At 34.6% G+C, this 17,808-nt stretch overlaps 1 protein-coding gene across 3 annotated transcripts in view; it reads right to left on the minus strand.

Annotated features, from left to right (window-relative positions):
* Window positions 1-17,808, minus strand: part of TMLHE (trimethyllysine hydroxylase, epsilon) — a 58,372-nt gene that overhangs the window by 17,185 nt on the left and 23,379 nt on the right. For all 3 annotated transcript variants that reach the window (XM_072956497.1, XM_072956496.1, XM_072956498.1), the window contains one exon: window positions 4,837-5,013. In XM_072956497.1, the coding sequence (XP_072812598.1) occupies window positions 4,837-4,990 (154 nt within the window). In that variant the 5' untranslated portion in view covers window positions 4,991-5,013. The remainder of the gene's footprint in view (window positions 1-4,836; window positions 5,014-17,808) is intronic.

Here is a 17,808-nt window from a genome sequence, read left to right on the forward strand (position 1 = left end):
TTTATGCATTGAGTATTAAAATTAATACATGAATTTAAGAACAAATAAATCTTCCCAGCAGATAAATAAGTTTATGAAACTATAACTGCACAGTAAAGGGCCTCTGGAACATTCATCAGGTCACCAAAGAAAATTAATTAAAAAAATCCCAGTTGATTTTTAGCTTACTCCCCTTTCTCTCCTTTGCCTCCATCACCACCTCTCATCTACATACAAACTTTTTTTCAGCTAGAAGAGACTAATCTTTATTTTATAATGGAGAAAAAGTCACTGACTCATTCAAGATCACATAGTTAATAAGTACCACAGTTGGAACTAGAACTGTGGCTTCTTGCTTCTGGCAGTTCAATACTATTCTGTGATGCCTCCTTCATCTAAATGAATTAGGGCAGTTTGGTCTAATGATAGAACATCAATACAACATGATAAAGTGACTTCAAAAGTGACTTTGCCCACTCCTCCAAAACAAAAGTAAAAAACCAGCCCTTCGAATAATTTAGAAAATCTTCAAGATAAGCAAAAGATATATCAAGAGGAGTGAAAAGCTATTATGGCTTCTTTCTACCTCTCTGTCTCTGTTTGTCTCTATTTTTCTCTCTTTCAGCTTTCCACACCTTGATAGTAAAAGTATCATAAAGAATTTGGAAAGCACAACATGTACGGGGAAATTAAAAAATCACCAATACGTATTCAACTACCCAGATGAAACCACTATTAACATCTTGGCGTCATTCCTTAGTTTGCTTCTATGCATTCTTTTACTTTATAAACATATAAAAATATATTAAAGTTTGTACCCTACCTTTGTCATTTAACATTTTATCATTAAAAATTGTCTTCAAGAATTAAGGCTTATAATTCGTAGAATATGCACTACCAAGATTTACCTAACCAATCTGTTCTCCTGGGACATGTAGTTTTATTCTTAAGTTTCTCTATTATTTAATAGTGATCATCTTCATTTATCTTTCTGATAATTTTCTTAAAACAGAAAAACAGAAGGTGGAATTGTTAAATCCAAAGATATAAACTTTTAAGTCTTCATACATACAACCAAATTACTTTCTAGAAAGTCTACCAGTTTTCATTCCCTCCAACAATATATGCGTACCTATCAAAATTGATTAGTTTTATTTTTAAATACATTTTTTTCTAATTTGGTAAATAAAATTCCTGTTATTATAATAAGTTTAATTTATTTGCTTACTCATAATGCTAATAAGCATTTGTTAGACATCTACATATTTAAAATTAAATTAAAATTTTTTTATAAACTTTTTTATTGAATTATAGTCAGTTTACAATGTTGTGTCAAATTCCAGTGTAGAGCACAATTCTTCAGTCATACATGAATATACATACATTCATTGTCACATTTTTTTCTGTGAGCTGTCACAAGATCTTGTATATATTTCCCTGTGCTATACAGTATAATCTTGTTTATCTATTCTGCATATGCCTCTCAGTATCTACAAATTTGGAAATCCCAGTCTGTCCCTTTCCACCCCCGCCCTCTTGGCAACCACAAGTTTGTATTCTATGCCTATGAGTCTGTTTCTGTTTATTTATTTATTTATTTATTTATTTATTTGTTTGTTTGTTTGTTTGTTTATTTATTTATTTTAGATTCCTCATATAAGCGATCTCATATGGTATTTTTCTTTCTCTTTCTGGCTTACTTCACTTAGAATGACATTCTCCAAGGACATTCATGTTGCTGCAAATGGCATTATCTTGTCATTTTTTATGGCTGAATAGTATTCTATTGTATAAATATACCACTTCTTCTTTATCCAGTCATCCGTTGATGGACGTTTAGGCTGTTTCCATGTCTTGGCTGTTGTAAATAGTGCTGCTATGAACATTGGGGTGCAGGTGTCATCCTGAAGTAGGGTTCCTTCTGGATATATGGCTAGGAGTGGGATTCCTGGGTCATATGGTAAGTCTATTCCTAGTCTTTTGAGGAATCTCCATACTGTTTTCCACAGTGGCTGCACCAAACTGCATTCCCACCAGCAGTGTAGGAGGGTTTCCCTTTCTCCACAGCCTCTCCAGCATTTGTCATTTGTGGACTTTTGAATGATGTCCATTCTGGCTGGTGTGAGGTGATACCTCATTGTAGTTTTGATTTGCATTTCTCTGATAATTAGTGATATTGAGCACTTTTTCATGTGCCTATTGATCATTTGTATTTCTTCCTTGGAAACTTGCTTGAAATGCAAGGGTTACCAAACTGTTGGCCTGTGGCCAAACCTGCCTGGCACTTGTTTTTGTATTACCTGTTTTATAGCACATACTGTTTATGCCTGCTTTTACCTTACTACTAAAGAACTGAATAGTTGAATAGTTGTAACAGAAGACAGTATAATCAGCAAAGCCTAAAAATCCTTATTATCTGGCTCTTTAAAGAATGTTTCCTGACTTGTGCTTTAATGATCTGTCTATTCACTTCCTTCTCACATTTCTCTATTGGAATACTGGTGCTTTTCTTACAAATTGGCACCTTATATATTAAAGGTTTTTAGTCTTTGTCATACATTTTTCAAATATTTTGTCATCAGTTGTTTCTTAATAAACCTTTCTATGGCATTGTTTTTATTGTAGAGAAATTAGTAGTCAAATGTATTGATTGTAAATATTTTTCCTTCCAATGCTTTTTTGTTATAACTTTATTTTGAAATATAGACTCATAGGAAGTTGCAAAGAAATGCATAAGGAAGTCCCATGCACCCTTCCTTGAGCCTTCTTGGATGTTAACATCTTGCACAATCAGAGTACAATATCAAAACCAAGAAAGTGGCATTGATAAAGTCCATAGAGCTTATTCAGATTTCACTAGTTATATATGTATTTATGTGTATATGTGTGTAGTTCTATGCAGTGTTATTACATGTATAACTTTCTGTAAGCACTACTACTCAAGATACTCAACTGTACCATCATGTAAGACTCCTTCATGTTACCTCTTTATAGCTACACCATTCCTCCTCTCATCCCTAACTCCAGGCAACTGCTAATTGGTTCACCATCTCTATAATTGTGTTATTTCATGAATGTTACATAAATGGAATCATGAAGGTTTGCTTTTTTCCTTCAGCATAATTCCCTTGAGGTTTTTCCAAGTTATTTTGTGTGTCAACAGTTCATTCTGTTTTTACTGTTGAGTAGTGTTTCATCATATGGATGACTTGTTTAGCCATAAACCCACTGGAGGACATTAGGGTAGTTTCCAGTTTCTGGCAGTTACAAATAGGGCTGTTGTGAACATTAATGTACAGGTATTTGTGTGAATATAAGTCTTCATTTCCCTAGAATAAATGCTCAACAATTCAACTGCTGGGTTGTATGGTAGTGCATGTTTAGTTTTTTTTTTTTTAAGAAATTGACAAAGTATTTTCCAGAGTAGCTGTACCATTTTACATTCTCACCAGCAGTGATACCTGATATAATTACTGCAAAATTTTTCTAGCATTTTGTGTTGTCATTATATTTTATTTAGTCATTGTGCTAGGTATATTGTGAAATTTCACTTCTCTAATGCTGTACTATGCCGAACATCGTTGCTTGTATTTATTTGCCATTTGTATATCCTATTCAGTGAAATGTGTCTGTGTGATTTTTATCCATTTTCTAATTGGACTCTTTATTTTTCTTTTATTGAATTTTGAAAGTTATTGAGTCCTGAAGATGTTCTCCTATGATCTTTTCTAGAAGTTTTATAGCTTTATGTTTACATTTAAATCCATGCTCTATTTTGAGTTAATTTTTTTTTAAGGCATGAGACTTAGGTCGAGGTTCTTTTTAACTTTTGCCTATGGGTGTCCAATTATTCCAGCATCATTAGTTAAAAAGATTATCCTATCTTATTGAATGGCTTTTACACATTTGTCAAATATCAGTTGACCATATTTGTGCAGTGCCATTTCTGGGTTCCCTTTTCTGTTCTATTTATCTATGTGTCTATCCCTCCATCAAAAACACACTCTCTTGATTATGCAGCCTTAAAACCATGAAGTGATTCTTTAATTCTTTCCACTTCATTCTTTTTTTCAAAATTGTTTTGGTTATTTTAAGGAGTGTGCCTTTTTACTTAAATTTTAGAATAATCTTTTTGTATCTACAGAAACATCTTGCTGAGATTTTGGTAGCAATTGCATTAAAACTATAGATCAATTTGGGAGAGAACTGACATAGTTACTATGTTGAGTCTTCCAATTTATGAACATGATTTGCCTCTCCAGGTACTTAAGCCTCCTTTCATTTCTTTCATCAGCATTTTATAATTTTCATCATACATACTTTGTTAGAGTTATACATAAGTAAATTTATTTGAAGTAATTACAGATAGGCATTTTTCATTTCGATTTCTGCATGTTCATTGTAAGTATACAGAAATGTAATTGATTTTTGTGTGTTGCTCTTGTATCCTGTAACACTACTGAACTCACTTATGAGCTCTGGGATTCTTATTGTTGATTATTTAAGGTAATCAATGTAGATAATCATGCATCTGCAAATAAAGACAGCTTTATTTCTCCTTTGTAATACGTATGCATTTTATTTCTTTTTCTTGCCTTATTGTAATGACTAGAACTTCCAGAACTGTGTTAAATAAATAAGAGCGGTGAGAGTGGACATCTTTGCCATGTTCCCTATCTTCAGTCTCACCATTATGTATGATGTTAGCTGAAAAGGTACTCAACATCAAAAATCATCAGGAAAAAGGAGAAATAACTAAAAGAACACCCTATTTTGGAAAGGGGCAAACTATTTTTTGGAAAATAATTGTTCTTTAAAAGAATACCCCAAAGAATACCAAATCCCCTGTCCACTCACAAGTGAAAAAGAGTGTGGTCTCATCCAGACGAATGGTCTTTGGCTGGATACATAAATCTACACTGGCAGTATCCAGGCTGCGCTGGTGAGTCTTAGAGTTGTAGCAAGATGCTGAGCGGCAGTGGTCTCGAAGCCAGACATAATCAAAACGCATCACAGTGTTAGCATACTGCAGTTCTAAGGAAAAAGATCACATTCTTTTATATTATTTTATTTAAAAAAAGAAATAGTTATTTAGGAAAACTTTAAAAAAATCAATACCCAGAAAACTTCCTTCAAAAAGTCTTCTACGAAGAAATAAGCAAGAGTAATGAGGGGGACAGTAGCCACCTACGAGATATTAAAACATAGTATAGAACTTCTATGATTAAAACAGTGTGATGTTGGTATAGGAATAGGCAGACAAAACAACAGAAGAATAAAAAAAGTCCAAAAATAAACCTGAATGCATATAGAAATTTGGTATGTAATAAACTGGCAGGTATAATCACTGGGGAAAATATGAATTTTTAAATAAATGATGTTGTGACAACTGATAAGCATTTGGAAAAAGATAAAATTGAGTCCGTATCTCATATTGTCACCTGTTTTCCAAACTCAAAATAGATCACAGTTCTAAATTTGGAAAACAAAACCATTCAAGTATATAAAAAGAAAACATAATCCAAATGTGAACAGAGAAATATGCTCACAGATTCAAAAATGAAAAGATACAAATTCTCCCACCAATTAATACACAAAGTTCCATGTACTTCCAATCTAAATCCCAGTGAAAATTTTCATGTACTCAACAGGCTAATTTCAAGATTCATATTCAGAATTAATAAAGTAACAATTCTGTTCATTTAAAAAACTTTTTTCACTTGTTATTCTAGTTTTTAATTATTTTATTTTTGAGGGGAGGTAATTAAGTTTACTTATTTTTGGAGGAGATACTGGGGATTGAACCCAGGACCTTGTGCATGCTAAGCATGTGCTCTACCACCTGAGTTATATCCTCTCTTAATAAAGTAACAGTTCTGAAAAAGAAAAAGAAAGGTATGAGGGGGTTGTCTTACCAGATGTAAAAATATAAACTGGTAAAACCACATTGAATGGCAATCTAGAAGTTTCTATGAAAATAATAAAAAAATGTACATTTGTTGCTTGACTCATAAATTCGTCTCTCAGTACTTACCTTATAGAAACTGTCACACATGAGGTGGTATGCCCAGGGACATTCATAATAGTTTTGTTTATAGTAGCAAAAAATCAGAAAATAAGACTAAATATCTATCAATGGGAGAAGTAGAGTAATGGCCGAATAAACTGTGGTACATCTACAGTTTAAAAATGCAGTATTCCTGTACTCCTCATATTGGATTTGTATGATATTATCATTCTCACTTTAAGGAAAAGGAAACTAAAGCTCAGAGATGTTAAATAAATTTGTAAGGTCATATAATCATTAGGTAGTAGAGCTAGGACATGAACTCAATTCTCCCACCCCATAGTCCTAAACTAGTTTTTCTCAAAGTGTAATCTTGGGAATCTCTGAGGGTGAAACTTCTGGAAAGGCAGAGTACAGAGCTTGGCAAATCCTCTCTCCCAATAACAATGATAAAACTGGACAAAATGATCAATACCAACAATTTTAGGACCCTGGAAACAGACCAAAGGCATACAACAAATTAAGAAGCATTGATTCAAGAAAAACTATTGAAACTTGAGTAAGAACAGTGGGAATTCATGTGTTTAGGTTGAGGTGCTCCTGCTCCCTACTCTAACCCTGAAAAGATCTATAAGCAGTAGTTTTACCAGGGCAGGCAAGCCAAGAAAACTAGAAGTTTTGCTGCTGAAGGGGATTAACCTGATTTGAAGCAGAACACATAAAAACTCCATGCCCCAGGTGTTGAAAACAATCAAGGAAGGCATACTGGTTGGGGCAAGCAACAGGCCAGCAGAACACCCAGAAATCTATCAGGGGTATCAAGGAAGTGAGAAAGCTATAATGGGCCTTGGAAAGCCCCCTCACATCCCTAGCGTTTGCTAAGACTGTGCACACATGCAGGAGTGTGCACACTCAGGAGACCAGAAAGGGTCCTAGTTAACTTCACATCACTGGAGGAATGGCAGAAAGTGAAAACCAGGTCACACTTATAAACAGACTAAACTTTGTGTGCTCCAGTCCATGCACAGAACCATTGGCAAAGGGTGGAAGCCTTACTGGCTTAAGGTTTTTGTTTTTTTGTAGTTTTAGCTCATACATTAGGTGATCCATTTCAAGTTAATTTTTATATATGCTGTGAGGTAGGGATCCAGCTTCATTCTTCTGCATATGGATATCCAGTTGTCTGAGTATCATTTATTGGAGAGATTATTCTTTTATTGAATGATTTTGGCACCACTGTTGAAAATCCATTGGCTGTAGACTGGTTTATTCCTTTTTTAATTTATTTTTTATAGAGTTTACAATGCTGTGTCACTTTCTGGCATATAGCATAATTTTTCAGTCATACATGAATATACATATACTCATTTTCATATTCTTTTTTCCCGTAAGCTACCACAAGAACCTGTATGTATTTCCTTGTGCTGTACAGTATAAACTTGTTTTTCTATTCTATATATACCTGCCAGTATCTACCAGTCTCGAATTCCCAGTCTGTCCCTTCCCACTCACCTCCCCCCAGAAAACCACAAGTTTGTATTCTATGTCTATGAGTCTGTTTCTGTTTTATATTTAAGTTCATTTATCTTCTTTTTTTTTAGATTCCACATATCAGTGATCTCATATGGTATTTTTCTTTCTCTTTCTGGCTTACTTCACTTAGAATGACATTCTCCAAGGACATTCATGTTGCTGCAAATGGCATTATCTTGTCATTTTTATGGCTGAATAGTATTCCATTGTATAAATATACCACTTCTTCTTTATCCAGTCATCCGTTGATGGACATTTAGGCTGTTTCCATGTCTTGGCTGTTGTAAATAGTGCTGCTATGAACATTGGGGTGCAGGTGTCATCCTGAAGTAGGGTTCCTTCTGGATATATGGCTAGGAGTGGGATTCCTGGGTCATATGGTAAGTCTATTCCTAGTCTTTTGAGGAATCTCCATACTGTTTTCCACAGTGGCTGCACCAAACTGCATTCCCACCAGCAGTGTAGGAGGGTTCCCCTTTCTCCACAGCCTCTCCAGCATTTGTCATTTGTGGATTTTTGAATGATGTCCATTCTGGCTGGTGTGAGGTGATACCTCATTGCAGCTTTGATTTGCATTTCTCTGATAATTAGTGATATTGAGCATTTTTTCATGTGCCTATTGATCATTTGCATTTCTTCCTTGGAGAATTTCTTGTTTAGGTCTTCTGCCCATTTTTGGATTGGGTTGTTTGTTTTCTTTTTATTAAGTCGTATGAGCTGCTTATATATTCTGGAGATCAAGCCTTTGTTGGTTTCATCATTTGCAAAAATTTTCTCCCATTCTGCAGTTTGTGATTTTGTTTTGCTTATGGTTTCCTTTGCTGTACAAAAGCTTGTAAGTTTAATTAAGTCCAATTTCTTTAATTTTGCTTTTATTTCTATTACTTGGGTAGACTGCCCTAGGAGAACATTGCTGAGATGTTAGACTGGTTTATTGCTGGACTCTCAATTTTATTCTATTGGTCTATGTCTAGTCTTTTGCCAGTATGACATTGACTTTTTTTTTAATTGAAGTATCGTTGATTTACAAAGTTGTGTTAGTTTCAGGTATACAGTAAAGTGATATATATACATAAAGAATCTGACAAAGAATATATATATTCTTTTTCCATTATAGGTTATTACAAGATATTGAATATAGTTCCCATTACTATGCAGTAGGTCCTTGTAGTTTATTTTATATATAATATTTTGTTTCTGTTAATCTCAAACTCCTAATTTATCCCTTCCCTCCACCCCTTTACCCTCTGGTAATCATAGTTTGTTTTCTATGCGTTTTTACAGTTTGTAAATATGTTCATTTGTATCAATTTTTATGAGTCCACATATAAGTGATATCATATGATATTTGCCTTTCTCTGTCTGACTTACTTTACTTAGTAAGTTTCATTCTTTTTTCCATAGGTTATCTTTTCATTTTGTTTATAGTTTCCTTTTCTTTGCAAAAACTTTTTAATTTTAATTAGATCCCATTGGTTTCTTTTTGCTTTTGTTTCCATTACTCTAGGAGATGGATCCAAAAAAAATTGCAATTTATGTCAAAGAATGTTCTACTATGTTTTTCTATAGGAGTTTTATGGTTAACCCATTTTGAGTTTATTTTTGTATATGGTGTTAGAGAATGTTCTAATTTCAGTCTTTTACAGGTTTATGTCCAGGTTTCCCAGCACCACTTATTGAAGAGATTGGGGCCTAATTAAACTTATAAGCTTTTGCACAGCAAAGGAAACTGTAAGTAAAACCAAAGGGCAACCAATGGAATGGGAGAAAATATTTGCAAAAGATTAGACTGACAAGGGCTTAATTTCCAGAACATGTAAACAGCTCATACAACTTAATAAGAAAAACCAAACAACCCAAACCAAAAATGGGCAAAAGACCTAAACAAGCAATTCTCCAATGAAGACATACAAATGGTAAATAGACAAATGAAAAAAATGCTAAATATCACTAATTACCCAAAAAATGCAAATCAAAAGTACATCACACCAGTCAGAATGGCCATCATTCAAAAGTCCACAGATGGTAAATGCTGGAGAGGCTGTGGAGAAAAGGGAATCCTTCTAAACTGTTGGTGGGAATGTAGTTTGGTGCAGCTGTTATGGAAAACAGCATAGAGATTCCTCAAAAGACTGAAAATAGACTTACCATATGATCCAGCAATCCCACTCCTGGGCATATATCTGGAGAAAACTTTAATTTGAAAAGACATATGCACCCAAATGTTCATAGCAGCACTATTTAAAATAGCCAAGACATGGAAGCAACCTAAATGTCCATCAATAGATGACTAGATAAAGAAGTTGTGGTATATTTATATGGTGGAATACTACTCAGGCATAAAAAATAGTAAAATAATGCCATTTGCAGCAACATGAATGAACCTGAAGACTGTCATTCTAAGTGGAATAAGCCAGAAAGAGAAAGAAAAATACCATATTATATCACATATGTGAAATCTGAAAAAAAAGAAAAAAGACAAATAAACTTATTTGCAAAACAGAACAGACTCTCAGACATAGAGAACAAACTTGTGGTTACCAGGGGTAAGGGGTGTGGGAGGGGATAAATTGGGAGTTAGAGATTTGCAGATACTGATATATATCTCATATATATATAATATATAACTGATATATGTATATATATCATATATATAATAGATAAACAACAAGTTCATGTTGTATAGTGCAGGGAATTATATTCAATATCTTGCAGTAACTTATGGTGAAAAATAATATGAAAACAAATATATGTACGTTCATGTATGGCTGAAGCATTGTCCTGTACACCAGAAATTGACACAACATTGTAAAATGACTATACTTCAGTGAAATATATATATACAAAAATAATAAAATTTCCAGGTTTTCAACAACAACAAAAAACCATGAGAGACACATATAGAAATTGAAAAGAGTGACCCATGCACAGAAGAAAAAGCAGTCCACAGAAACCGTCTGAGAAGACTATTACATGAAATCCTATTGTCTAAGTCAGGCATGCTGCTAGTAAGTAGCTTATTACCTGGAGGAAAATGCCTTTCTCATCTAACAGCCTTGGACTTTATAGGAGAGAAGCAGAGTGGACTACTGGGGCATCACCTCAATGTACCTATATCATTGCTTAGTTATGAGTCAACAGTTGGTCTTCTTTGAGTCATTTTGTGATGCTACTCATGCCTTATAAAAGCATCTGTGCCTTCAAGGCATATCTCAATTGAATGCTTGAAAATTCAGACACTATAGTTAATTAAAGAGTCTCTGATACAGTAACTGCTGACACTGTGGAATGGGACATTATTTGGTGGTGGCCTAAAGTTGGAGTTCTTGACGTAGGATCCACGGAATGATATATAAAATTGTGTGTGTGTGTGTGTGTGTGTGTGTGTGTGTGTGTATTCTACAGAGAGCGTTCAGCAGAATTTCTATGGGATCCATAACCTAAAAATATTGAGAACCATTTCCTTGGAGTAACAAAAGTGATTAAGTACCATCAATCCTCATTCAGATTGGTCATTACACTGAGGTATTCCAGGCTTTTGACAAACTATAGCTGATGGGCCAAATGCATTGTAAGATAAGAATGGTTTTTACATTTAAAAAGTGTTATAAACCAAAAACAAAACAAAGAAGACCATGCAACAGAGATTGTACATGGCCCACAAAGCCTAAAATATTTATTATCTGACCCTTTACAGACAAAATTTTGTCGACCCCTGTGATAATCCATAGCAGAAATTCCTTTTTCACCCTTTTCCTTCACTTCTAGTGAGTTAGCAAGACTTGCTAATACTACCATCTCAATAGGTTTTGAAACTTCTTGATATGTCTGCCAACATCTAAGCACCACACATCAGTCAGGGTAATCTTTCAAACACTGTGGCCCCTGCCAACTTCTCAAACCTTATTTCTCAACCCTTCCTTGCACTCTATGCAGTGGCCAATATAGGCCAATATGACATCTTCTCTGTAACCTTCAAGCTGTTGCACATGCTTTTCCCTCTGACTGTTATATTCATCCTTACCTTCTCATCCTTCTTTCCTTGCCTAATTCATATTCAATATTCATGACTCTGCTCAGTGGTTATATCTTGTAGGCAGTCATTTATAACTTTTCAGTTTGGGTTAGGTACCTCTCCTCTTTGTTTTTATAGCACTCTATACATTGCTTAAAAGCATTGATCACACTGTCTTATAATTGTCTATGTATTTGTTTTTGCCATAAGATGGTACTTTGAGGATAGGGAATGTGTCTTCTTCATCGTGGCCTGCCTAGCACTTATCACGATGTTGTTGAGTAAATCAATGAGCAGTGGTGAAGCTGCCTTATTAGTGACTCCAATATAGCTCACACATCAGAAATAAGAATGATCCTCTCATCAAAACTATGAATGATCTTCTTCCGCCCTATTAGATATCCAGGTTAGGAGTTGCTAGGCACATACAGTACAGTAGTGAAATAATTTGTACTATGGGGCTAGACTAATCTCTTAAAAAGCCTCAAAACCCTCTTCATTTTAGTCAAGTTGGTATGCTTACTGTCATTCTTTCCATGACAAGCTCATTCTTACCTCTGAACTTGCCGTTTTTCTCCTTGAAATCACAGGCTCCTCCAATTAAATAACCATCTTTTCTTTTAAAATCTAGATAAAAATTAATTTAATTCAAGGAAGCTTCCTTGAATAACCCTATATTTCTTTGAAATTAACTATTTGGTAGGTATCAACTTAATTTGCATTTGCATATGGCATAAGATAGTTATGCTTCTTATATTTACTTATCTTATGTTTCATGGATACTGCATCCTACATTAAGGCAAGGACTATGTCTTCCATCCTTGGTTCTCTAGAAGTTCTCAGCTCTGTATAAAGTTGACACTAAACAAATGTTTATTAACTAGATCTTGCCAAAATGCCAATACAGAAGAGAAACTAGGCACCCATCTTAACTCATTTCTCTCGTAACCTACGTTTAATCAATCACCAAGGTTTGTTGGTTCCACTTCCTAAATCTCTGAAATCCATAAGACCTTCCCATTTCCACTTCTTTCTTCTGCCACATTCAAACAATCACCATCTTTAACAGTGGGACTCTACAAAGGGATTTTTAAAAATCAGAGTAGTAAAATCAGATTGAACTTTGGAAAAAGTGCTCCAGTTTCTGGATCATCAAGGAAGCAAGACAAGGATGTAGTAATCCTGGTAGGATGGTTGCCTCATTGCTCCTTTGAAGCTCATGCTGTCCTATATAACTCTACCCTTCTTCATTACTCTAATCAAGTATCTCCTGAGTCACTTTATTTTTAAGTAAAGAATATCTGCTTATTGTTGTCCAGTGTCACACCTGTCATCCCTTCTCCTATCATCATTCTTGGCAACTTCATCATCATTAATTGCAATACCTTCATAAATTTCATTTCAAATACCCTATACTCCGACTGCTTCTTGTTCCTTTTGCAGCTCAATTATTCAGGCACTCTTTATTACAATAATACTTCAACTTCACAAAGAGCTCCAATCCACTGAGCATAAGCTGCTTTTTGTTATCCAACATTTTGTCTCTTTTAATGTCTTCACTTCCTTCCTTACAGGTCCCAGCTTCCACGATCCATCATTTTAATCAATTCCTTGCAAATACCCTTAACTCCCTTGCCCCCTTCTCTTCCTCTGCCATGCTTCTCTGACAAAGCTCTGATCCTGATAAATTCAAGTCCCACCTTTTCTGTGTCTGCAGCCGAGCAGCTGAACATTGTTAGAGGAAAAAATTTAAACTGCACTGGTTACTTTCATTTTTAAATCATCTCCAAAAATCTCAAATGAGTACTCAAAACTGTCAAACAGTCCTTGCACAATTTCCTAGTAAAATCACTCACTCACTCTCCAAGAAGACTATTTCACACTGTCTCCTCTCTCCTCAAACTGCCAAAACTCCATCTCCCTTCCAACTTTCAACTGAGGACCTTGCTTACTCATTCAAAGAGAATATGAAAGCAATTAGAAGACAATCTCCACAAACCCATGCTACACATATACCCACTTACATGCATCTGTGCCCATACATTCTGCCTTCCTTCCTGTTACTACGGCTGAAATATCTGTGCACTTAACCAAGGCCAACACTCCCATTTATGAGTCAGATCCTATCTCTTTCGTACTCAGGTTATACTTGTTAAATCGTTCCATCACCCTCTTTTGCATCATCAAAATTTCCCCTCTGACTGGATCATTCTTATCAGCAAACATGTTGTAATATCTTCCATTGTAAAACAGTATTTCCCCAACACTATAAGCCCACTTCATATTCCCTTTCATAGTTAAATGTATGGCTTGATGTTTCCACTCCTGTCTCCTCTCTCTTAATAAACTTGTTTTAAATTTTAGAATAGTTTTAGGCTCACAGAAAAGTTACGAACACAAAGAGGTCCCATATAGTCCTTACTTAGTTACCCCTACTGTTAATATCTTACATTAGTATGGTAAATTTGTCACAACTAATTAATGTTCATATATTGTTTATCAACTAAATCCCATAGTTTATTTGAATTTTATTAGTTTTTCTCTAATGCCCCTTTTCTGTCCCAGGACCCCATCTGGGACCCACATTACATTTAGTCATCATGTCCTCCTAGACTCTGCTGGTCTGTGACTTCCCTTGTTTTTGATGAACTTGACAGTTTTGAGAGGTATTGGTTAGGCATTTTGTTAGAATGTCTCACAATTTGAGTTTGTCTGATGCTTTTCTCATGGTTAAAGTGGGGTTATACGTTTTTAGCAGGAAAGCCATATCATATCAATGGTACATGTTATCAAATGTAGTGTTTGCTAGGTTTCTCCACTTAAAGTTACTCTATCCTCTTTCCATATTCTATTCATTTGCAGCAAATCACTACGTGCAGCCTGCATTCTAGGACTGAAGAATTAACATCTACATAAATTATTTCGAATTCTTTTGTATGGAAGCTTTTGTCTGTACTCTCCCCATTCAATCATTTATTTATATCAGCATGGATTCATGGATATTTATTTTATACTCTAGGTTATGATCCAATACAGCATTATTTTTCCTCACTCAAATTGTTCCAATTTTGGCTATTAGAAGCTCTTTTAGTTAGCTCTCGTGTCCCTCATCATTTTTTTGAGCACTTCCTTACTTGAAGATTGTCCAAGTTTATATTGTATTTTCCCCGACCCAGCCCTAGAATAATCAATTTCTCCAAGGATCCTTGGTTCCTTTTATTGGAGCATGGCATTAGAAACCAAGATATGGGTGTGCTCACTGCTCCCGGGGTGTCATTGCCTCTAGGCCCTCTCAATGGACAGAGCTAGGGGATATACCAATTTATGTGTAAAACATATCTATACAGTTGACCCTTGAACAATAGGGATTTGAGCTGCAGAGGTCCACTTATATGTGGAATTTTTTCCAATAGTACATACTACAGTACTATACAATCTGTGGTTGGTTGAATCTGAGAATGCAGAAATTGGGATACAGAGGAATCGTGTATACAGAGGGCCATCTATACGTTGTATGTAGATTTCTGACTGTGTGGAGAATTGGCACACTTAACCCCCATGTTGTTCAAGGGTCAACTGTAATTACTTCTGTATCTATCCATCTGTATCTATATTAGGCTAAATATGAGTTTACACTGATATCTCCAACTCTAATCCAGTACCATATGATTCATTCTAGCATTCCCCCTATGCTTATCTGTAATCACATCCTCTAATGGTAAGAAACCTGGTTCCCACCATCTGCCATGCTCTTAAGTGTTCAATCCCCGTATACATATATAGTAGTTTTAGAATTGTAAATCTGTACCCTTGTAAGAAACAACTTTACCAACTAGAGTATAGTGTTTGTGTATAGTTCCTTTTGTCTTTTTACCCTTATGATTTCCAGTCAGAACACTGTTTTCCAATGTTATTTATGCCTGTCACCCCCTCCATTCCCTTCAATGAATTGTGTTATATATGTGTAATATAGCTGGATTCATTTGTCACAGGCTGTATTCCATCCTAGGATCTGACCTTCTGGTTGATTAACTTTTTTTAATACGTTAAGGTTCACTTTTTGCTATACAGGTCTATGGGGTTTTTTTTTCAAATGCATAATGCCATACAGATTAGTTCCACTATCCTAAGAAAACTCCCCTGTATTACATATTATCTCCTCCCCAAATCCCTAGCAACCACTGATTTGTTTTCTGTTCCTATAGTTTTGCCTTTACCAGAATGTCATATGAAGGAAATCACATAGTATGTATATTTTTATGGTCCATTTTCTTTTACTTAAAAAATGCATTTAAGATTCATGCTGTTGTGTGAATAGCTCATTACTTTTTTTACTGTTGAATAGTATTCCATTTTATGCATGTACTACAGTTTATTAATTAACCTACTGAAGGATATCTTGGTAGCTTCCCACTTTTGACAATTTCGAATAAAGCTGTTATTCATGTGTGGGTCTTTGCTGTGGCCATAAGCTTACAAATCAGTTGGGTAACTATGTTGGAGTTCAACTGCTGGCAAGTTCATGTTTAAGTTTATAAGAAACTGCTAAATTGTCTTTCAGAGTAGCTGTATCATTTTTGCATTAGCACCTGCAATGAATAGAAGTTTTCTTTTGCTCTGCTTTCTTGTCAGCATTTAGTACTGCCAATTTATAAAAAAATTAGTCATTCTAATAAGTGTGTAGTGGAATCTCATTTGCATTTACCTAATTAAAATGATGTTGACCATACTTACATCTTTTGGTGAAGTGTCTGTTCAGATCTTTTCACCCTTTAAAAAATTGGTTTGTTTTCTTATTGTTAAATTTTAAAAGGTTTTTAAAATATTCTGTATACAAGTCTTTTCACAGATATGTGTTTTGCAAGTATTTTCTCCAAGTCTGTGGCATTTCTTTTCATTCTCTTAACAGTGTCTTTCACAGAGAAAATGTTTTAAATTTTGATTGAGTCCAATTTACCATTTTTTCCTTTATGGATTATGCTTTTGAAGTTGCATCTAAGAACTTTTTGTTTAATCCAAGATAACAAACATTTTCTCACACAAGTTTTATAGTTTTGTATTTTACATTTAAGCCTGTGATCAACTTTGAGTTATATTTTACACAAAGTATGAGGCAGGTGTCAACATTTTGTTTTGTTTTGTTTTGCACAGGAACATCCAAGTGTTCTAGCACCACTTGTTGAAAAAAAATCCTTTGTCCACTGAATTGAAAATCAATTGTCCATATCTGTGTGGGTTTATTTCTGGGCTCTTTATTTTGTTTCACTGATCTATGTATTTATCCTTTTAACAATACCACAGTGCCTTGATTATAGTTGATCCTTGAACAACAGGGGTTTGAACTGTGCAGGTCCACTTATAAATGGATTTTTTTCAATAGTAAATACTACAGTACTACATGATGTGAAGCTGGTTTGATTTGCAGATGCATAACCATATATGTGGAGGAACTGCCTATGTACAGAGGACTGACTATAAGTTATACTCAGGTTTTTGATTGCTTGAAAAGTCAGCACCACTAATCCCTGTGTTGTTTAAGGGTCAACTGTACCACACCTTTATGGTAAGTCTTGAAATCTGGTAATCCAATTCCATAGACTGTATTTTTTTTTCAGAAGTGTATTATCTATTCTGGTACCTTTGTCTTTCCACATATATCTTAGAATCAGTTTGTCAATTATCTATAAAATAGTCTGCTGTGATTTTGAGTGGGATTGCATTGAATCCATATATCATATTGAGAATTCCAGTCCATGATCGTGAAATGTCTTTCCAATTATTTATGTTCTTTTCTTTCATCAATGTTTTGTAGTTTTTGCACACAGATTCTGCATATATATATATGTGTGTGTGTGTATATACACAGACATATATATGTGTTTTTGGAATTGCTTTCTTAATTTCAAATTCCAACTGTAAGTTGCTATTATATAGGAAAGCAACTGACTTTTGTATATTGACCTTGCATCATGCAACCTTATTAAACCTGTTTATTTTCATAAGTTTTTTGGTAGATTCTTTTGAGATGTCTACATAGATAATCTTATCATTTGTGGGGAAAATGGTCATTTGTTTCTTTCCAATCTGTATGTCTTTTATTTTTCTTGCTTTATTGCACCAGTTCAGATTTCCAGAACAATGCTGAATAGGACTGATGAGAAAAGGAGACCATTTTGTTCTTGACCTTAGGGCGAAAGCATTCAGTCTCTTGACATTAAATATGATGTGCATTGTATGTTCTTCATATATACCCTTTAAAGTTAATAAAGTCCCC

This window comes from Vicugna pacos, chromosome X (genome assembly GCF_048564905.1).
Source record: "Vicugna pacos chromosome X, VicPac4, whole genome shotgun sequence".
Lineage (NCBI taxonomy): Eukaryota > Metazoa > Chordata > Mammalia > Artiodactyla > Camelidae > Vicugna > Vicugna pacos.